The sequence below is a fragment of the Panthera tigris genome, chromosome B1 (assembly GCF_018350195.1).
Source record: "Panthera tigris isolate Pti1 chromosome B1, P.tigris_Pti1_mat1.1, whole genome shotgun sequence".
NCBI lineage: Eukaryota > Metazoa > Chordata > Mammalia > Carnivora > Felidae > Panthera > Panthera tigris.
Genome location: NC_056663.1, coordinates 31,125,001 through 31,147,342, shown reverse-complemented (window position 1 = coordinate 31,147,342; position 22,342 = coordinate 31,125,001). Strand labels below are relative to the sequence as shown.

Here is a 22,342-nt window from a genome sequence, read left to right as displayed (position 1 = left end):
CTGGCATGAGAATAATAGATATCTGGAATATGGAAGAGAATTGAGAATCCAGAAAGGAATCAAGTTATCAATCGTTAACTGAATTTTGGCAAGGGTGTGAGGGAAAGAATAGTTTCTTCAATACGTGGTGCCTGGGCAGCTACATTTCCACATGCACAAGAATGAACTTGGAACCTTACCTCACACAAAATATAAAAATTAACTCAAAATGGATCCAAGGCCTAACTGTAAGAGCTAAAATGATAAAGCTCTTAGAAGAAAGCAGAGTGAGGGGCGCCTGGGTGGCTCAGTCGGTTAAGCGTCTGACTTCGGCTCAGGTCATGATCTCACGGTCTGTGAGTTCGAGCCCCACGTCGGGCTCTGTGCTGACAGCTCAGAGCCTGGAGCCTGCTTTGGATTGTCTCCCTCTCTCTCTGCCCCTCCCCTGCTCATGCTCTGTCTCTCTCTGTCTCAAAAATAAATAAACATTAAAAAAAATTTAAAAAAAAGAAGAAAGCAGAGTGATAAGTCTGTGACCTTGGATTAGGCAACGTTTTCTTAGAAATGACACCAGAAACATAAGCAACAAAAAAGAAAAAGTAGAAAGATTGGACTCCATAAAAATGAAGACGTGTGTCCATTAAAGGACACTCTCAAAAGAGTTAAGGACAATCCATAGACAGAATGTGAGAAAATGTTTGCACATCCTATATCTGATAAGGGTCTAGTATCACAAATATATAAAGAACACCTACAATTCAACAACAAAAAGACAAAGAACTTAATTTAGAAATGGACAAAGGACTTGAACAGAAATTGCTCCAAAGAGTATATGCAAATGGCCATCAGGTACCTGACAAGATGTTCAACATCATCATTAGTCACGAGGCAAATGCAAAGTAAGACCACAAGGAGATACTACTTGACATCCACTGGGGTGGCTGTAATTGAAAGGAAGGAAAGGAAAATAAGTGCTGGTGAGGATGTGAGGAAACTGGAACCCTCAACCAGTGCTGGGAGGTATATAAAATGGGGCAGACACTGGGGAAAACAGTTTTTTGGTTCTCCGATAAGTTAAACATAGAAGTACCATATGACCCAGCAATTCCACTCTTAGGTATGGACCGAAACGAATTGAAAACAGGTATTCGAGCAAAAACTTTTGCATGAATATTCATGGCAGCACTATTCACCAAAGCCAAAAGGTAGATACAACTCATATGTCTATCAGCTGATGAAGCGATGAATAAAATATGGTATCCAAACAATGAAATATTATCCAATCACGCAAAGGAATGAAGGGCTGATATGTGTCACAATATGGGTGAAGCTTGAAACTATTACACTCGGTGAAAGAAGTCAGGCAAAAAGGTAACATGTTATATGTTTCTAGAATTATTTGCACTTTTGAGATTAGGCAAACCCAGACAGAGGAAATCAGATTGACAGTTGTCAGAGGCTTGGGAGAGGGGAAATGAGGAGTGACTGCTAACAGGTACAGGATTTCATTTGGGGGTGGACATGTTTTAGAAGTTAGATAGTGGTGACAGCTGCAGATCATTGTCATTGTACTGAATGTTACTGGATTATACCCTTTAAAATGATTAACACGATGAGTTTTATGTTATGTAAATTTTACCAAAACACAACAGTGGGTAGACAACTATTAGCTTTTTAGGGACCCTAAGGCGTCTGGAAACCTTAGTTTTTTTGGAATGACTGGCCAAGATGTTGGAACACAGTAAAAAGAATCAAAATTATTGACTATAATTAAACGTGTTTCTAAAGATTTTGATAGATCTTAGGAATTCCTGTCCTATAAACCAGGGTTTATCGGTCTTGGCACTATCGTCATTCGGGGCTGGTCACCGCTTTGTGGTGGGGCTGAACTGGGCACTGTGGCGGGTTTAGCAGCATGCCTGGCCTCTACCCACTAGATGCCAATAGCACCTCCCACCCCAACTGGGACACTGTGACAACCAAAAATGCCTTCACATGTGGCCAGATGTCCCCGGGGAGCAAAATTACCCCTTGTTGAGAACTACCAGTTATGACTTCCGCAGGACAGTTTCTTTTTCTGGGATTTCACCTTCTCCCAGAGTCTCCTCTGAAAGAATCCACTTCTGCGACTGTCCTTTAGTTATTTCCTAAGGACAGTGAAATCACGTTGAAAAACAACACAGTTGTTGACTGCAAGTAAGTTTCAAAAAAAAAACCATTTCTCATTATAAGGGATCAACTACGTGATCAACTCACAAGCAGCAGGTTTCTCGAGGGCAACTACACGCCCTGGCAATAAGCTAAATGTGGATAGCATGCGCGCACACACACACACACACACACACACACACAAAGAAGAAAGAAAAAGTTAGTGTTCAACATTCCCTTTTCAAACCCTTTTTGGGCAAAGACTACGGCTCTGCCAGCATTCCAGAATAATGACAGCTGATGTGCCTTTTGTCAACTATCCCTCCTTCCCTTTTGAAAATGCAAACCTAACTCCTTCCAGAACCTCTTCTGATACCCTTTACTGAATCTGGAATCCGATACCCTTGGCACAGACAGCAACCTGTGCCCCAGACCCCCCTTAGCAGCCATTGCCAGGGAGGCGAGGCTACGGGTCCAGGACACCAGTCCCCTATCTGTTTCATATCTTGGACTTCTGAGTATTCCATTTGAAGCTGGAGTTTCATTTGAATTCATGCGAACAAGGAGTTCTGAAGCTGACAAGTTTGAAAGCCACTGGCCCCGCACAAGCCCATTTTACTACAGATGAGGAAATAAAACCCAGGCTTTTAACTCCTGGCTGGACCACTCTCCTCTCTTCCAGGGAAGCCGGCCAAGCAGCTCCAGCAAGATGTCACTTCACCTCTGTTGTGTCTCTGTTTCTGCTTCTCTGCATGAGCACCCAACTTCTTACAGGCTTGTTCTGGGAATTAAAATTGAGGCAGTAAAGTGGCACAGGAGCACCATTGCTATGGACTGAATATCTGCGTCCCCCTCCAAATTCACATGTGGAGGCCCTCACCCCAACGGGACAGTATTTGGAGGTGGGGCCTTTGGGGGGTGATTCGAGTTAGATGAGGCCATGAGGGTAGGGACCCCATGATGGGATTAGTGCCCTTGTGAGGAGACAAAGCTCGTCTTTTCTCTGCCACATGAGGACACCCCAAGACACCAGCTGTCTGTGAACCAGGAGGAGAACCAAGCCCCTGACCGTGCTGCACCCTGATCTTGAACTTCCCAGCTTCTAAAATTGTAAGAAATAAATGTCTGTTGTTCAAGACACCCAGTCTGTTACAGCAGCCAGAGAAGTGACTAAGAGAACTATCTATCCCATCAGATATGTGAACTACTTTATTTCTTTTTCCTAGGAAGAGACGTGTTAACTCTTCACATGATTATTTTTAAACTTCATATGGGTCAGGGTCACGAGACAAGGCTTGGCCTTCTGCACTATCCAAGGACTCTGCCACTGTCTGACCCCATGGGTATCTTCCTCTAAGTGCCCCGTCTGGAACCACAAGCTTCCACGGTGCCAAAGGAAATGGTCACACACGGGGTCGGTCTAATTTCTGCTTCACACGCTGATAACAGTGGAAGAGGTACCTGAGCCTAGGTGGTGACGTCAAGGTTAAGCTGAACTTCCTCATCCCCTTTCTAAGTTCTTAGTAAATCTAAAAGAATGCACACAGTTGATATTTTACGGTGATTTATCACCGCCGAAAGACACTAAGGAAGGGCAATATCCATGAGCCAGAACCTCTGAGAAATTTCTGGCAATTACAGGTTGGTTGGTCATGAGCAGCCTCAATGAAGGACAGATAAGTCCTCAGTTAATCTCCAGAAAAGAAGGTAAAGGTAAGAGGTTTCCCAGTGGCTGCTCAGTGATACCCCCAGGGGCTTTGAATAACGGATGCTGGAGACACAGGTAGACCAGGGGGGGCTGTTCAAAGACAAATCTCAATTGTATTCAAGTGTCTGAGAAGAGTATGAATGCTGAGGTTCACATGGGGTGGGAGGCCCCTCACTTTTCCCAGGCAAGGTCAGCAGACAAGTAAGGGGAGGCTCTCCTGGATGGGGATCCCAGGGGGCCAGTCATGCCACCCGGAGGACAGGCCACCACACCAAACCCTGCTTCGTAAAACTGAAACCTTTTCCTTCTATCTCCTTCTCTGCTCCCTATGGATACACAGGTCTGTACCTTAGCCAACCTAAACTACCGCAAAGATCATTCGTTTCTTCTCCCCTTGATCTGGGTCTGAAAGATTTGCCCAGGGATCCACCCAGGTCCAACTAGAGCCCATTTCCTGTTTCATGACCAGTTCATCCTTAATGAAGGTTGCACAAAAAGAGAAGGATTACTGCTCACGTGAAAGGCTTCAGCTGTTCCGTAGATGAGATGGGTCTGAGAAGTCAGAGGGACGGTCCACCTTAACGACGGTAATACGGAAGAAAATCTCTAAGCTGCATTGAAAGGGGACGTCAGGGGTTTGTAGAGTGAGTGTAGTTAAGAGTGACAAGAGAACAGTGTGCCAGTAAAATGGAGAGCTAGAAAATCTATACATATCCAAAGAGAATACTTGCCAAAAAAAAAAAAAAAAACAACCCAATAGGTTGACGTTAAGTCGTTTACAAAGCACAAAATACCAAGAGACAAAGGAGTAACAACAGTATTTTCAGATTAAAAAAATATATACGGACACCTGGGTGGCTCAGTCGGTTAAGCAGCCAACTCTTGATTTCAGTTCAGGTCATGACCTCACGGTTTGTGGGTTTGAGCCCCAAGTCAGGCCCTGCGCTGATGGTGCGGAGCCTGCTTGGGATTCTCTCTGTCCCTCCACCCCTCCCGCCACTTGTGTGTTCTGTCTCTCTCTCAAAATAAACAAATACTTAAAAAAAAAAAAGAAAAAAATATATATAACTCAAGTTCTATACTCCAAACAGTTGCTGTGCATGTGTTTAGGTTCAGGCATGTAAGAGCTTAGAAAATATGTTTTGCCTATGTTTTCACTGATAAAATTTTATTCCGTCTTATACTCTGCTACAGTAGCAAAGTAAATACTTTAAACCTTGTGAGCCATGCAGCCTCTGAAGCAACTCAAGTCTGCTGCTTGAGTCTGCCGCTCCATACTAATGGAAGCAGACAGGGATGGTGTGGAAGCCAGTGGGCATGGACGTGTTCCAATAAAACTTTATTTACAAAAACAGGCAAGCAAACAGGACAAAGAAACCCTGCTCCGTAAAACTGAAACCTTTTCCTTCTATCTCCTTCTCTGCTCCCTATGGATACACAGGTCTGTACCTTAGCCAACCTAAACTACCACAAAGATCATTCGTTTCCTTCTCCCCTTGATCTGGGTACAATAAAACTTTATTTACAAAAACAGGCCATAGTTGGCTGGTCTCTGTTCTACATGATAGACAAAGTAAAATCCAGAGCCCATGAGTGAGTAAATCACAGTATAAAAGGGCGATTAGTATTACTAAACTAAATTATAGAAAGAAACAAAAAGCAACGTAGGTAATACAATCATTTAATAGCAATACCCTAAATCTAAAGTACAAATATTAACTCAAAGATGTGAATTTCAGGAAGAAAGGAAAATCAAAGTGTGCTAAACTTCTTTCCTTATGTGGGCAAAGGTGACTGACAGAAGTTGTGGTAAGACACAACTGAAGGTTTAAAAAAAATGCTTCTGAAAAGCTCTAAGATAACTTCTCATAGAACTAAAAATAGGAGACAAAACGTTTCCAAAACATTGCAGAATTAAAAGGCAAAGGGAAAAAAAATGGTTCAATTTGCAAGAGACAGAAAACAAAGAAAAGGAAGAAAGTATAAAGCAAGAGGACAAACATCAAAGCAAATGTATCTGTTACAATCGCTGGAAATTAGTTAAATCCTTACCAAGAGACAAATACACAGACTAGCCAGACACATAGACCATAAAAAAATTTATGTGATGCAAGATACACAACCTGATACATAAAAAGGCAGGCAAAGGTATGTTGGCAAATGCAAACAGAAACATATTAAAGATTACAGCATTAATTTTTTATATGTACATATCAAGGAAAAATAAATAGGACAAAAAGTCTATATTTAATGGAGATATTGTTGACTCAGTCTTTTAGATATCAAGCAACTACATCAACATACATAAAGCAAACCTGTTAAAAATAGAAGAATAATTGGAAGACTTCTTCCCAGTAGCAGTGAGAATTTAACCATACCTCCCTCAATATTTGACAAATGAAGTAGATGATGAGTAAAGATAGAGAATAGAAGGTCTTAAAAACACCACCATTAAAGTTTAGTTAACATATGCCTATTAAGTATGAAATCTATTAACTCTGCTAATTATTGATCATATATTAAGTCATAAAGAAAACCTCCATAAATTCCATAAGCTCGAAATTATTTAGTTCACATTTTCTGACCACAATGCAGTAAATCGGAAACTGATTTGCCACAGTGGAGGATTCAAAACACCAGTTATTTGTAAATTAACAAACAACAAGAACACCACGACGAATCCTCTTCTTTCTACACAGGACAAAGGAGACATTAACAGTGGAAAGACAGAACAACCCAATGAGAGCCCAGCCTAGCAAAACATAGGGCAAGGAGCTTAAGCTTGCTTAAAGGAAAAGGTACAGCTTTGACTGTTTGAATCTTAGGCAAGAAAGAATTAAAGTACATGAAGCAAACATTCTGCACAAAGTTATACAAAAGGGCAAAATATAACGAGAAAAAGTATAAGAAAGAAATTTCTACAGATTAAATTATTGCACCAGAAAACAGATTAAAATGATTAATAAATCCAGGTCACGGGTTCCTAGAAAAATCTAGTAAAATAGACAATGTTCCAGGGCTATCTTGGTGAAGAGAGAGAGAGAGAGAGAGAGAGAGAGAGAGAGAGAGAAAGAGAGACAGAAAACATAACCACAGGATTGGGAAATGGGAAAAATAGAAAATAAATGAAAAATTAAAGAATTTCCTGGAGAATTCTATTGTAAAAATGTTAAGCCTCAATGAGAAGGAAAATGGAAAATAAGAAAACAAAGATTATCAAATCTGACAATCAAAATAGACCACTATCCATGGAAGAAATAGAAACCAGTCTCCAAGAATTGCATCCATAAAAGGAGCTGTGCCCAAATGTTTTATGGGCAAGTTCTTTCAAACCTTGAAAGAACACATAATTCTTATGCTATTTAAACTGTTATGGACGGTAGAAAAAAAAAAAAAGAAAAGTGTCACAGTTGGCTTTATGATGTTAACATAAACTTGATACCAAAAATGTGACCAAAACAGCATACTAAAATAAAACAATACAGTCACTTCACATAGAAATATAGATGCAATCCAGAAACAAAATATTTAGTATAATTCAGTAGCATCAAAAAGAATAATGCCACTGATCAGATGGAATTTAATCCAAGAATACATGGATAGGTTAATACTGTGAAATAAAATTTATCAGATCGGTGTCAGTGACAAAAGCTGATACTGATGTGTATCAAAAAAGGAGCATTTGATAAAATTAAAAATTCAGTTTTGGTAAGATTTTTCTATAAACTACAGAAAGGTACTGCCTTGGTATGAGGAAATACGTTGATCTAAAACCAACAATGAGTGCCATATCCAGTGTCGAAACACTGAAGCAGCATTTCCCAGATCCCCTACAATAATCACTTTTCCAGGACATGTTAGCAAGTGCGATGAAAAGTACAATGTAAACAATCGTTCAAAAGTCATTTGGGAAATAAATGGAGTGACATGTCATATTTCTCAACAGGAGGTCTTGGCATGATAAAGATGTCACTTTTCAAATTAATCTATACATCTTAATCAATCATGATCGACCCGTGACAGGATTTGTGTGTGGTGGGGGCCAGTGAGCGACAGGGTGTCACTTGGCAAAATGAGTCCAGGGTTCTTCTGGAAGAATAAACGTGCAAGGATGGACGAGATAGTTTTGAAAAAGAATATTCTTCCAGGGGCCTTAAACCAAAAACTATTAAAATGTATTATGAAACCACAAGAGTTAAAATAATGTATAGAACTTTCCAATCACTATGATGTATACCTGAAGCTCACATAATGGTGTATGTCAACTATAACACTACAATGAAAAGGGAATAAACGATTTTAAATGAAAAAAAAAATCACGGGGCACCAATGCTAGAGCGGAGAGACAGGTAAATGGAACAGAAGGAGTCCCCAGATTCTTTCTAATATCACAAAGGTGGCTTTCCAAATAAGACAGGAAAGGGTAGATTATTCACTAGATCTCTCAAGAATACCTGGCTAACCATTTCGAAATCGATACAGTTAGACATCACCTACCAAAGTGCAAAAATAAATTTCAGATGGGTTACAAATGATGCCCTAAAAGAACTAGGAGAAAACAGAGGTTATCTGACTGGCATCGGGGAAGCATCTCTCCAAGCATCCCCGAGAAGGCACAATTCATGAAGGAACAGATTAAAATAGGTGACTACATAAAATTTTTAAACGTCCATATATTTGCAAAACCCACAAAAACCATAAAATGTGAAAAACCCAATGGGCAACATAGTTGCTAATGTATGTACAAGAATTATAATATCATTAAATACTCCTCATCTTTATTCTCATTTTAGTAAACCTCTCTGTCTTTCTGCCTGCAGTCCATTTGCCATTGCTATTCCACAGATGGTGGACGCCACCCTGGAAAGGAGGACATGATTCAGAGGAGCGTCCCATTTAGCCAGAAAAAAAAAAGGGAAGGTCTTCCCCATCTACCCTCTATGGGTGGACTGTGCGGGGAAACGGGGAAGTAGTGGGAAAAGGCAGCTGGATGTCTGCTCTGAGCTCCCCTCTCAACAAGGACCTTGGGGCATTTAAGAAAAAGGTGGGAGTGAAGGTGGTTTTTCCCACTGTCCATTCTGGGCATCTGGGAGATGGCACGTGACAGGCCGTACCTATGAAAGTCACAGCCAGCATGTTTGAACAGAGAGCAAGCCCAGTCAATACGCCTGTGGCATGGTGTGGAAGGCACCCACGGGACTCTCCATGCCTTGAGACAGGGGTGAAACAGTGTTGAGGATTTTAGGAGCAAGAGGTGATCAAGGGGGGGCAGTCGGGACAAAGTGACTCTCTGGCCAATGGCAACAGAGCAGATATCTCCCCAGCCAGGAATGAATGGAGTCACAGGCCAAACCTTGAGAGTCGGAGGTCCCAGGGAGGACTCCGTGGGGCTGGGTCATCAGGTGGAGTAATGGGCCACCACGACCAGCCTCAGATTCATCAGGGCACAAGAGCATGGGCTGGGGGCTAGTGTTAAGTCACTAGACTACACCAACCTCCCCAGTGCAGGATACTAAAAATCACACTTAAGGGTCAGCCAAGCACCCTAATTTCCTATCTACATACCCACGAAATCGTGTGAGCCCCTGGACCTGATCAAGTTGAAGGCAAATCTGAAAGGCTTGTTGTTATTCAACAGAAACTGAATATATAAAGACATTGCTTAAACGATCGGATCAGGCTGAGCTTATCGAATTTGACTAAAATTGTGTGTGTGTGCGTGTGTGTGTGTGTGTGTGTGTGTGTGTGTGTTTCTGAGGAAGTTCATGAAAAAGATCGCATCGGTTTTTGGAAGATAAAGAAGCTACATTTTCTCTGCACTATCTGATCATGGCATGAGAAAAAAACTGGCAACCGGGTATATACTACAGATAAGTGATTGATGTCCTCAATGTATAAAAAGAGCTTACAAATAGAAAAGAAATAAAAAGAAATGGAATTATAAAAAGTGGCCCAAAAGCACAGACAAGCAATTTCACGTTACAAGAGTCGAAATACAAATAACTAATAAGAAAACAGGGGAGACTTTTTCAGGTAGTAAAGAAATACTTGGTTTAAAAATGAGAAGCTGCTCTAAAAACGTCCAGCTGGCAAACCAACTGGCAGTGTTAAAATGCAGCGAACCTGCTAGACAAGGAAAATGCCTTAGAAACAGGTCCTCACATCCGAACCTGAAACCGGGAGGCCACAAAACACAGCAATGCCTTCGTCCCTAAGGGTCGCCTGCTTCAAAGTAATGACTTGCCTGTCTGTAGCCTGGTTGGAAAGAGTCGGTTATCGTTCAAAGCATTGTTGGAACTCATTTTAGATGTTTTCTGAGCCTGCAGCACATTCTTTTGAAGATGACGGTAAATCTTCATTGACAGTTTCGTCTTGTGGAAAGAGCCAGAATTAATTTAAAGCCAAGTCTGGTTATACTATTTGTGATCAGAGAAAGGTTTTCTCGTAAATCTGCCCTGGAGGCAATGGCAAAGAGGCATTCCAGAACTAGGCAGCAGCTCACGGAAGTATTTGCAACCGTGAGAAGAAGGGTGCATCTTTCACCTGTCCTGTGTAAAGGTCTCCCACTGGTCTGTCCACAGTCTTCCTTCCACTAAGCCTTTGATAGTTTGAAATACAGGCTTGTTCCTGCTCAACCACTCATAAAATAGCTCTAAAAGCCTACTTAGTCTGGCCCTCTTTCTCCAGTTTCATTTGTTACCAGTTATCTCACAGCCTCTCAGTTCTGGCTACACTAGCCATCTGGAAAATCCTCATGGACATCAGGCCAACCTTGTCAGAGTCCTTGCCCGTTCTGTTGCCCCCCTCACCCTTTTGGCCACTGAACATCTCCCCATTCTGCACATCCTGGCTCAAAGGTCAAGCCTTCCTTTGCGGCGAGGCTTTTCTGCACTCCCTGCCCCAGGTCACTCACCTCCACAGTGCATGTTCTCAAGGCACCACCCACACCCTCTTCATTGTACGTAGTCTGGATTTTTTAATCAGACATTATCTGATTAATATCTAACTCTCCAAAGAGATTAGAAGCCTGCAGGAAGGCAAGGACCCAGACTGGTTTTACCTGGTGCATTACCTAAAGGCCAGCGTGTAGGAAGGTCTCCATAAATAACTAGCAGGTGAAAGAGAAGTGCAATTTGATATGACTGTGTGGCAGACAAGCCACAAGATGGTCAGAATCACCCTCCCGCCCTCCAGGCGTCTGCCACTTGCCCATCAGGACAGAAATCCGTGTCCTTGTCCCTTGCACCCATGCTGGCCCTGTGCCTTGCTTTCACTGCAGAATGAGACAGCAGTGACACGGGCCAAGTCTGGGCCTAGCTCTTCAAAGGCCTGGCCTCGTCTGCCCCGGCCCACTTGCAGACAACGGCCACGTTGTAAGAAAGCTGGTCTATACCCCTGGAGGAAGAGAGGCTGCCAATTCTGAGAGCCAGCCCCAACAGTCACACGTACTGGCCTTGACTCATCCCTGACCCACAGAATCCACGAACCGTAAAAGAGTTGCTGCCTTAGGCCACGACGTTGCGGGATGGCGCGTGGTACAGCAGAAGTAACAGAAACTGGCCTCGCGTCTTAAAATCGTAACGGTTCTGAGATTGTCTTCACATCACATCTCTAAGAGGTCAACCTTCTCCGTAAGAGTCAGGGGCCTGATCCCTCTGTGCCTGCAGCCGAGACACACAGGGTCTGGTCATCTTGGGCATCCATAAGAGTCAGAGCCACTGTATGTCATTTATACATTACACGCACTTGTCCTTTTTCCCTGCTGTGTGTCACATATCACCAGCTGAAAGTCTGCTACGTATTTAATTGCACAGATTTTCGGCTCCATTAGGGGAGGGATTTTTTTCTTGTCTTTAGCTCCAGTGATTCTCTAGCTGCCTGGGACATAGGAGATGCTCAATGAAATTTGCTGAACGAATGAATCCTTTGCCTCACTGCTTCCCGCTGATTTGCCCCTTGCCAGCTTTGCCTTCCCTCCAACATCCCATCTTAAAACACATGCTGGGGTGCCTAGGTGGCTCAGTCGGTTAAGCGTCTGACTCTTGGTTTCAGTTCAGGTCACTCACGATCTCATGGTTTTGTGAGTTCGAGCCCCAGGTCGGGCTCTGTGCTGGCAGCTTGGAGCCTGCTTGAGATTCTCTCTCTCTCTCTCTCTCTCTCTCTCTCTCTCTCTCCCTCTCTCTCTGTCCCTCCCCTACTCCCACTGTCTCTGTTCCTCTCAAAATAAATAAATGAACTGAAAACAAAACAAAACAAAAAAAGAAACCACATTCTCCCTCCTCACTACTGCGTGCCCTGCTATCTTTTTAATTTTAACATTAATTATCAAATATTCTATGTTTATGTGAGCCACAGCTCAGCCCCACACTGCCTCCTTTGGCTCAGAGATAACAGCAATGCCTACGTCCAATAATAATAATGCCTGTTTTGCATTTCAATCAGATAACCTGTCCAAGGTTCAGACACACAATTATGCGATCAGTAAATATTGCCCCCTTATCCCTTTCTTTCCAATGCTCTCTCTTTCTCGGCCCTCCAAGGGATTCTAGCCCTCATAGCAACGTCCTTGTATGTCAGTAATGGTCTGCAAGTCACATACATTCTGATAAAATTCACATTTGTGGCCATCACAGCACTGTGCTAGGCAGTTGACCTGTATAACATCTCCTATTTTATGAAGAAGCAAGCCTAGCTTTAAATCTCAGGCCATGGCTCCCCCCCCCCCCCCCCAGCGCACTGACTCTGGGACTAGCGGGTTCTAGGTAAAAAGATGAAATAGGCAAAAATGCTGTACATGCTTTAGGCGCTGAAGCGCCCCCGAGGCATATTTTTTACCCTTCCTTCTATCACAGAAGGCTGACACCTTCATCTTCTCCCTAGTCATCTCCATGATCAAAACCTGGCTTTTAAAAACATTTACTCCCAGGTGTCCATGGCTGATAACATCATCCTCACATGTGACACCCCTCCCCACAAGGGGTTCCGAGTTTCAACCAGACATTTAGGATGCAAAAAGAAAACGAAACCAGCAAGACGTAGAGTTGGAAGTGGGCAGGTCAGATTCATACCTGCAGTCACACTATTCAGTCCAGCAAATCCACCCAGCCTCGAGGGGAGGAGCAGGGGAAGAGCAAAGCGCCGAGTCTGTGAGGAGCCATTGTCACAATGTAGAGGAGTGACCTTCAGCGATAGAGAGCGCTCACTCGCCTGGCTATCCTGGGCTGGTTCCCACACATGTGGGCACTTGGCTTCTCAGCTTGCTATACCACGTGCATGCCTGCCTGGCTTAGTTTCGAGTCCCGCTATTCTCTGTCGTACTTGTCATACTTAAGAGCTTGTGTCCGTTGTGTATGAGAATATAGTGGCATGCGTATTCTTCTGTCCACACTTCGCAGGAAAAATGGACTCAAGACAGTTACTAAAGACAAATAATACCTCGCTGATGGCCCAGTGGAAGTAGTGCAGGCTTCAAGTCAGCAATGATACTTCTAGAAGCTTCCACAGTGACCTCCAGGCACCGTTAACTGTTATAGTCCTTAGCACTCCTATTTTTATTTTGTTGTTTGTTTTTTTTTTAATTTTTATTTTGAGAGAGAGAAAGAGGGAGGTAGGGGGCAGGGGGGAGAGCAGAGGGAGAGAATGTTAAGCAGGCTCCATCCACACCGATCATGGAGCCCGACGTGGGGCTCACTCTCATGAACTGTGAGATCATAACGTCAGCCAAAATCCAGAGTCAGACGCTGAATCAACTGAGTCACCCAGGTGTTCCCTTAGCACTTCCAATACCACCTCCTACACTTGTGATAATTGTTCCTAATTTGTTTTCTTAACTAGATTGTGATGCCCCTGAAGGCAGGGAATGTGCTTTATGCATCTTTTTCTAACTCAGTGCCTGGTACTTATTATACAGTCAACAAACCTGGAAGAAATAGTCTCTTGCTTGTTTGGTGCCATGAAGAAGCTGTGGACCACAGATCTGGTAGGTTTAGGGATCTTCGGCCGTACGGAGCAGCAGGTCAGGCTGCCAAAGAGGAGTTTTCAATTTGCCTCCCGCGGCACCCCATTATTTGGATTTAAAGGAAGCCCAGTGATTCTGGGTGCTCTTGTCTTGCCATCACTCCCCTCCACTGTAATACTTCAGCTCAATGTTTACTAACTCCCCAGGAGAGCGGATCCAAGAGGAAGGCCATGGTTAGACCAGAGCCCCCCTTCCCCTGAGTGAGCTTAGGAACCAGCCCACCTCCCTGGACGGCTCAGCCACCACCAGAAATCCCAACCCCCCAGTCCCCCATCATCACCTGAGCTTAGTCCAACATCTGACTCTATAGGACTCCTAATCTGTTCCAGTTCATGTCCCTGCACAAACACACGTCTTTACTGTGGTTCCTACGTACAGTCATCGGCAACATTACCCATAACCCTCAGCCTCTTAGCTGTTGGAGTAACGCGCAACCTTCTCGACTGGTCTTACTTTCAACTTGTGACTGGCTATAAATCTCAAATATATCCTCAGGACTTCCTGGTGACTCTACTAAATTTCCATAATTTATTTACTCTCTTGCCTCACAGGTGAATATTGCACATCTTCTCTTGCTCCTCAAACCAACAATCATTTCTTATTCCTTTCTCGCTCGTAGCTGATGATCTTGCTTATTTTCTCGAGGGCATAAACATACACCAAAGAGGGGATTACCTTTCCCCCTCCGTATGTGCTTGCCTCTGTGCTTAGACACCCCGGCTTCACCCTCACTTGGGCACTGAACCCCACCTCCTCCCTTGCCTATACCATCACTCCATCAAAATGGTATCCTATCTCCCACCTTTGGAAATTCTCTCTAGATCCTTCCAGCTATACTCTATTTCTCTGCTCCACTGTCTAGGAAAACCTTTCCCAGGAGTTGTGTCTTTTCACTGCTCCCACTTCTCCATCTCTCATTCTCTCTAGAAAGCACACCGGCAGGCTTTTCTCTCCATCACTCCACTGAGACTATTATTCTCAGAGGACCTCATCATATCACCAAGGACCTCCACATGGCCAAGTCCAATGCTGAGTCCCAGCCCTCCTCTGCCTTGGCCGAGCAGTCGCCCGTGACACAGCTGAATATTCTTCGGAGGCAAGAGAGTAAATAGATTATGAATACTCTTGCCTTCTTGAAACATTTCCATTTGGCTTTGGGATCAACACAGTCTCTTGGTTTTCCTCCCTCTTCCCTGCCACTCTCTTCCAACTTCTGCTAATTGGTTCTCCTCTCTCTGGCCCTCAAGTACAGGAATGCCCCAAGACTCAGTCCTTACCTCTCTTTTCTCTGTATTATGTTCTCCTTTGTAGATCCTTTCACTTCCATGGCTTTAAATATATGGATGTGTTCCCAGTGTATATGGTAGCTCAGCTCCAAATTCATGTATCTAACTGCCACTTGGCATTTCTACTTAGATGTCAAATAGATATGTGACTATATGGCATGGCTACGTGGCTACACAAAATAAACACTTATACTTCACGCCCCTGCCAGCCCCTTATAATCCAGTCATTCTCTGGTTTTCCTAGGGTAAAATGCGCTGTTTACCCTGGTGCTTACGCCCCAGACCCGGAAGTTATCTTTAATTCCTCTCTTTTTTCTCATACCCTATGTCCAACCTTGTCAGCTCCACATTTGAAATAAGTACCGGATGTGATCACTTCCCACCACCTCCACCTGTTTCACCCAAGTGCAAGACATCTCGGTCTTTCCACCCTTGGCTTCTCTAACGGCCTCCCAACCGGGGTCCCTGCTTCCACAATCGTCCCCCCAAACAGCCCACTCTCCAACCAGAAACCCAAGTGATCCTTTAAAAATATAAAACCAGCCACATCCCTGCTAAAACCTGTCCAATCGGATGGCTTCCCATCACAATTAGAATAATATGCAAATTCTACTTGGGCCTAAAAGACCCACATGACCTTGTCTATTTCCACAGCCTGTTTCTGGACTTGTCTGCCCACTCATTCTCTGTAGTTCAGCCAGGCGGTGGTCTTTGCTTTGCCTTGAACAGGTCAGGCTCTTTCCCATCTCTGTACTCGCCGTTCCTCTGCCCAAAAGGTCCTTCCAGACTTTGTAAAGTTTGCTCCTCACTTCAGTTAGGTCTCTGCTTAAATATCACCTCTTCAGAGAGGACTCGTCTGACCACCCACCCCGTTGTCCTACAAATCTCTATCCTCTGATCCTGCTTAGTTTGTTATAGTGTTTAGCAACCCGTGACTTCTTAATATATATTTATTTGTCTATCTCCCCCAGAAGAATGCAAACATTTTACTGGCAAGGAGTCTGCTGCCTTGCTCAAACTATGTCTAGAACAATTGCTCGGTACACACTTGCTAAGTACATGGATGCATGAAAAAATAGGCGAACTTCAGGAGGAAGTAAGAGATGGGCTGCAGAAAGATAGGGAAGCAGGGGCTCAGGTAGAGTGCTATTGAAATAAATTCAAAGCTGTGATGTACTTCTAGGAGCAGAGTCAGCAACAATGACGGGTAGGCACAATGGAAAGTCAGCTAGTGAACTCAGAAGGGCCTCTCAAGTAGCCCTGTCGGATAGAAATTTCTGCAGCGATGAAAATGTTCTATATCTTTGCGGTTCCCAAACAGTAGCCACTGGCCAGATGTGGCTACTGAGCGCTTGAACTTTGGCTAGTGAGATTGAGGAACTGAATATTAATTTTCTTTAACTTGCATTAAATAGCCACATGTGACCGGTGGCTATGGTACTAGAGAAGCTCCAGAACCTTCCCCACACTTGTGATTTCAGAATAATAATGCAAACCTCACTGAGTTGTTGAGGGGATGCATGAAATAAAAAAGCCTGGACAAATGAAACCAAGTTGGCCCCCAAAACTAATAGCTATTATTACACGGAGTTGCACAGTAAAGTACTTTAAATACATGCTACTTAAATTTGGCTCCAAGGTGCCAGAAACAAACTTTTATTAACTTTTACCATATTGTTTTTGTTTGTTACAGTTAGTGGATAACCAATGTGTGGGTCTATACTTGAGCTCCCAAACTAAAAATAGCCAACAACCATTTTGGGATCTCATGAAGGCCTTTCGGGGATAGATGACTATTCCAAGTGGATCAGCTTGCTGATACTTACGATGAGCTAATTAGTTTTGACAACAGCTAATTTAGCATTTGCAAAAATTGGATTTGTAACATTACTGCATTATTTTCAAACAGTGTCATCTGTAGCTTCCAGAACGCTCTTGGATAAGAGGACTGTTTGTTTTGCTACTTACTATTAAAATACAGGGGAAAGTATTTACTTATAGGAAACATGATGTTGAATTCTTTAGAGCTTAAATTCTTTTGGACATAAAATCATCTTTTTTTCCTTGTCAGGGGCTCACCACACTTTCTTCCATACCGAATCCAGAAAATAAAATTAACACAGATATAGAACTAAGCAGACCATTATGACTAACCCTTAGGAATAATCTAATCTAATAATAAAATTACACATTTGTTCAGAATAAGTACAGTGCTTATTTTTAGGCCAAGAGAATTTGCAGTTCAGAGCGGCAGAGGTGAAAGTGGAATCCCACAGCCCTGCCTAAGAGTGTGGTGGAGACTCTGAGACTCCAAAGAAGAGAGGATCTGTTTAAATTAAACACATGCTTACAGGCATTAAGAAAAGCTGACGTTCTTATTAAGGAGACCAATTAATCTGCATCTGTTGAAGCAGCTTTACAGTAGTTGAAAAGGTGCCTAAGGACATACTGTAAATGAGACTGGAGACGAAAGGAAACTGAAATTTACTTTTCTACGGGGGAGCATTTCCTACCTGCTCCCCTCCCCACCCCCACCTCTGGCTTTGCTCTTTGAAATGCAGATCCTTTTTCTGCCACCCCTGACCTTGACTCTAGCAGAAGGGGAAGGGGATGAGGAACCCTAAATACAAAGATGGGGTGTTTGAAGACTTACCGATGGGCATCACTAGGAAAAAAGGCAGCCAGCAGAGGACGAAGCAGCCGACCACGATGCCCAGTGTTTTGGCCGCTTTCTTCTCCCGGGAAAATTTGAGGAGCCTCACGGAGAAGTGCGTCTTGTTCTTGGTGCTGGACACCCCGCTGCCTCCTACCGGGGCATTTTTCCGATGGATGCGGAGCGTCACCTGCTCCGAGTCCGACTTGTCAGTCTTGAGGCCAGACTTGAGGCCCCGGCTTTCCCTCTTGGCCACCACGTAGACCCGGCAGTACATGACCAGGATGATGGTCAGTGGCACGTAGAAGGAGCCCAGGGCCGAGAAGAGCACGTAGCCCGGCTCCTCGGTGATCTGGCAGATGGTCTCGTCTTCAGGGGCCGGCTGCCTCCAGCCAAACAGAGGCCCGATGGAGATGACGAGGGAGAGCGCCCAGACACAGAGCAGGGCCATGAGACCCCTCTTCTGGGTGACGATGGTGGGGTAGCGCAGTGGGTAGCTCACACCGATGTAGCGGTCGATGGAGATGATGCAGAGTCCCATGATGGACGCGGTGCAGCACAGGACGTCCACCGCCGCCCAGATATTGCAGAAGACCCTGCCAAAGGCCCAGTAGCCCAGGATCTCAAAGATGGCAGAGAAGGGCAGCACCGTGGAGGTGAGGAGGAGGTCGGCCACCGCCAGGTTGACGATGTAGTAGTGAGTGACCGAGTGCAGATGCCGGTGGCAGGCCACGGAAAGGATCACTAGGATGTTGCCCAGCACGCCGAAAATGATGAGGCCCCCCAAGATCACCCCGAGCAGAATGGCCTTGGATATGTTCACTGGTGCCTGCGGATGGGTGCAGTTGGAACCGTCGGAGGCATTCCCAGAGAGAAACACCATGGTCCCAGCCGGGGCCGGCGAGGTCCGGCTCTCGGGAGCCACCCCCGGGCGAAGGCGGAGGCGGGAGCGAGGGAGCAGAGTCAAAAGGTCTCGGCTCTGGGGAGCCTTGCCCGCTGGGGTTAGCTGGGGGTGAGAGAGGGCGTGTGGGTGGGAAGCAACCCCGGCCTGCCCTGGAAACCCTCAGAAGGCCACGCAAAAGGGCAGGGCATTAAAGGCGACATGGCCAGGGACGCACACGCGGGGCTACCCGCGGACCCTATCCACCCGCGGCGCTGGCCTTCCGGCCCCAACTCCCTCCCTCCCCCAGGCTTGGCGCGAAGCTCGAGGAGACACGTTGCAAAATGTAATCCCAGAACTACAGGAGCCCGCTTCTCCGTACTGTCCGATCCGTCCTGCTTAGAAGATTGGGCATTCTGCGCGCAACTGGGAATTCAACAATCTAGCGCCAGCCTCCCCGCTACCCACAATCAAGTACCGGTGTGCCGTCGACTCTCAAAGGCGGGGACCGCCGGCATCTGGGCGCTTCTCCCGGCCCGCAGTTACCCACAGTGTGACCGGCGCGCGGTGGACTCGTGCTAGATCCAGCTTCTGCGCGCGCAGGCCGGGGGAAGTGGACGCGAAACGCTGGCCAAGACCGAGGCGGCTGCGGGGCGTCGTCGGCCCCGCGTTCCCCTGAAAGAGCGCAAAGAGAAAGGCGGGGTGTATACCGGGCGCCCTGGGGAGCGAGGCCGTACCGGGCCCGGCGGCTGGGAGCCCCGGCGACTCTGCGGTCCCGGAGCGGCGTGCCCTGCTGCAGCACGGGCGGCGCGGAAGGGGACCGCGAGCCGCTGGGAACCTGCCTTGGCGCGCGGCCCCGCGGCCTCTGGCCGGCTCCAAGAGCCGAAGCAAACAAACCCCGAGCCGCGGCGGCCAATTACGCGCGGCCGCACAGCGAGATTAAACCCCGCGAAGCTCGCTTAGGCGGGACTGCGGCTGGTGCGTACGTGTGTCGCGCCGAGCCTGGCCGGTGGAAACTGGAGGATCCACCCGGGTGCCATTTAAACAGGTTGCTTCGCAGTCACCTGGAGGGGGCGGCCTGGGAGAGGGAACCGCTGCGACCCGGGGGCCGCGGCCAGCCAGTGCCACGCGCACGCTCACGCCGGTGGAATTCACACTGGGGTGTGCGGTGCGCGCGGGTCGGTCGACCCGCGAAGCCGGCCCGAGGGCCAGGTCCCGAGAAAAAGCTGGCGGGGCCCGAGGGCTGAACGCGACCGAGATCGGTCCAGGAGCCCTTTTCCAGCCGCAGGAGCAGCGGTGCCGGAGGACTTGAGCCTCCGGCCACACCCGGACGGGCTGCGGGGGTGCCGGGGGAGAAGTGGTGGAGAGGGCGAGCGCCACTCTGCAGAAGGGGCTTTGCAAGTGGCGGCCACTGCGGATGTGGTAGGCTTAAAAATCAGGAGGATGCGGGACGCTTCGCTTTGCGGGGCTGGGGGCCACGGTGTTTGTGAGATACTTAGATTTCCACGGGGACTGAGGCAGGAGTGCGAGGAGTGGGGACCCATCTTGCCTTCTGACGATTCTGGGGTCGGGCCCTGAGGCCGGACTCCCAGGCAAAGGCTATGGTGAAAATCACAAGTTCAAGAGCTCACAGGTGGTCCTAAAAGCCAGCAACTGCAGAAAGCCTCTTTCCTCTACCTCGGGGCGATAAATACGAACCAAAAGACACACTTGTTAACTAGGAGGTAACTTTCCAGAATATACAAGGGAAACGGGGTGGGGTGGGGATGCAGGTGTCAGAGCGGGTGAAAGAAGCGGGGGGCGCACGGGCAAAGTGCGGGTTCCGTCTCAGCGGGAAGCGAGGGCGATTTGCCCTCATCCCGGCCCCTGTGGACGCCCGCGCCCCATGCCGCAGCGGACTCACCTGGAGCGGGGAGAGGACGGGGGTTCGGTCCCAGGAGCAGCCCCGCCGCCTCCTCTCTGGGGAAAGAGGCGACCGTCCCTCCAAGGAACCAATTCTTAGTCCTTCTGCACCCGCTGACTCACCCCTCCTCTACAGATGTCTTTAAGCGCCCGGCTCACTATCGCTTTACCTGCAGAATTTACAATAAAGAGTGAAAACAGGAAAAGAAAAAAACCCGGCCAACCCATAACTCCACGTTCACCCTTTTAATTTTCAGCTCCCCGACATCAGCAAAGAACGGCAAGGAACTTTGCAGCTAGCTCTCGCTGACGTCACACAGGCAGTAGCCCCAGCGAGTACGGTGATCGGCTGTTTACCGTATTACTCTGCGGCAACAGGCAGAATGCGCACAACCGTATTTTCCCCCCTCCTGCTTGTCTTGAGTGGATTGCGTTCTCGCTTTACTTGAAAAAGATGTTTGTGTGTGCGTGGTGTGTGTGTGTACGCGCGCGCGCGTGTGTGTGTGTGCGCGCGCGCGCGCGCGTGCGATTTTTATTTATAGGAAATAACTTCTTTAAATGATGCGATTTTAAAACTAAAGAAAAATTGACACCTGCCTGGTAGATATTACTGCGGATGTGGTGCGTTCACAGAAATGCCCCCAAAGTTACTTTTGAACAGCTTTATTCAGGTAACACTTGGACTCGGTTCTGTTAAAATCAAGAAGAGCATATGTTGTTATGCCAAATACACGGGTAAATTATATTATTTGAAGGTGTTTCAAGATGAGAGTAAAATCAGATAACATTTAATGAATCTGATTGTAACAAAATTATGATTCCTGGAAGATGTAAAGGGAGCATATTTAAACTTTATGAAATATGATCCATTTCTCATTTCTCGGATCTTCCTCTCATCTGTCTCTCATCCATCTCAGATGGATTTTAAAAACATTATAGTCCCGCTGTAGTTTCTTCCACAGTTTAGTGTTGGTAAAGTTCCACAAATTCTTTCCCAGCTTTTGTGAGAAAATGTATTTTTTAAAGGAAAGTTACTTCTGTTACTTCTAATTCTCTTTGATTCGTTAATAGCTGGCGTATGAAAAGCTAACATCACCAGTTTTATTGATTTTTTCCTTCTGGTAAATTCCATGTTCTGTTTACCTTACAATTGAATAAACCCGTATGTGTTTTGGGATATTGGGAAAACACTCGAATTTTCTCCACTTTGATTCCCACCTCCTACATCATCCTCCTTCATCTTTATTGATTTAGAAAACATATGCTGTTCCTAATGTATTTGCCAGGTACCCTTGAACCTAGTAACAAAGAGATAACTTTGACCAGGGGTATGCATTCGAACTCTCTTCCCTGGGGCGCCTGGGTGGCTCAGTCGGTTGGGTGTCCGACTTCAGCTCAGGTCACGATCTCGCGGTCCGTGAGTTCGAGCCCCGCGTCGGGTTCTGGGCTGATGGCTCAGAGCCTGGAGCCTGCTTCCGATTCTGTGTCTCCCTCTCTCTCTGCCCCTCCCCCGTTCATGCTCTGTCTCTCTGTGTCTCAAAAATAAATAAAACGTTAAAAAAAAAAAAAAAAAGAACTCTCTTCCCTGAACAGAAGTTTGTTAATATTGTTTCTTTTTCGAAAGGAGATGTTTGGGAGGCTCTTTTATAGTTATATACCTCTAATGCCTTCGAGGAATGTCCATGGAAAGATCAAGAAGCACTACTTCAGTAAGAAGTATTATCCCATCCTCAGATATGTCTATCATGTATGTTCTTTAGCAATGCCA

General features: G+C 46.0%; 1 protein-coding gene and 1 pseudogene across 8 annotated transcripts in view; one reads left to right on the top strand and one right to left on the bottom strand.

The window, feature by feature from the left end:
• ADRA1A (adrenoceptor alpha 1A) overlaps positions 1-20,693 on the bottom strand; it is a 121,201-nt gene extending 100,508 nt beyond the window's left edge. For 6 of the 8 annotated variants that reach the window (XR_006216589.1, XR_006216590.1, XR_006216591.1 and 3 more), the window contains exon 1: positions 17,793-19,230. Coding sequence is in view for 5 of the 8 variants with exons in the window: in XM_042983177.1 (XP_042839111.1) it covers positions 17,793-18,675 (883 nt within the window). In the remaining 3 variants the exon portion in view is untranslated. Of the gene's footprint in view, positions 1-13,718; positions 13,857-17,792; positions 19,348-20,575 lie in introns of those variants that run through there. The other 2 variants (XM_007093923.3, XM_042983179.1) reach the window with 2 other exon arrangements.
• Positions 20,439-22,342, top strand: part of LOC102954131 — a 94,740-nt pseudogene continuing 92,836 nt past the window's right edge.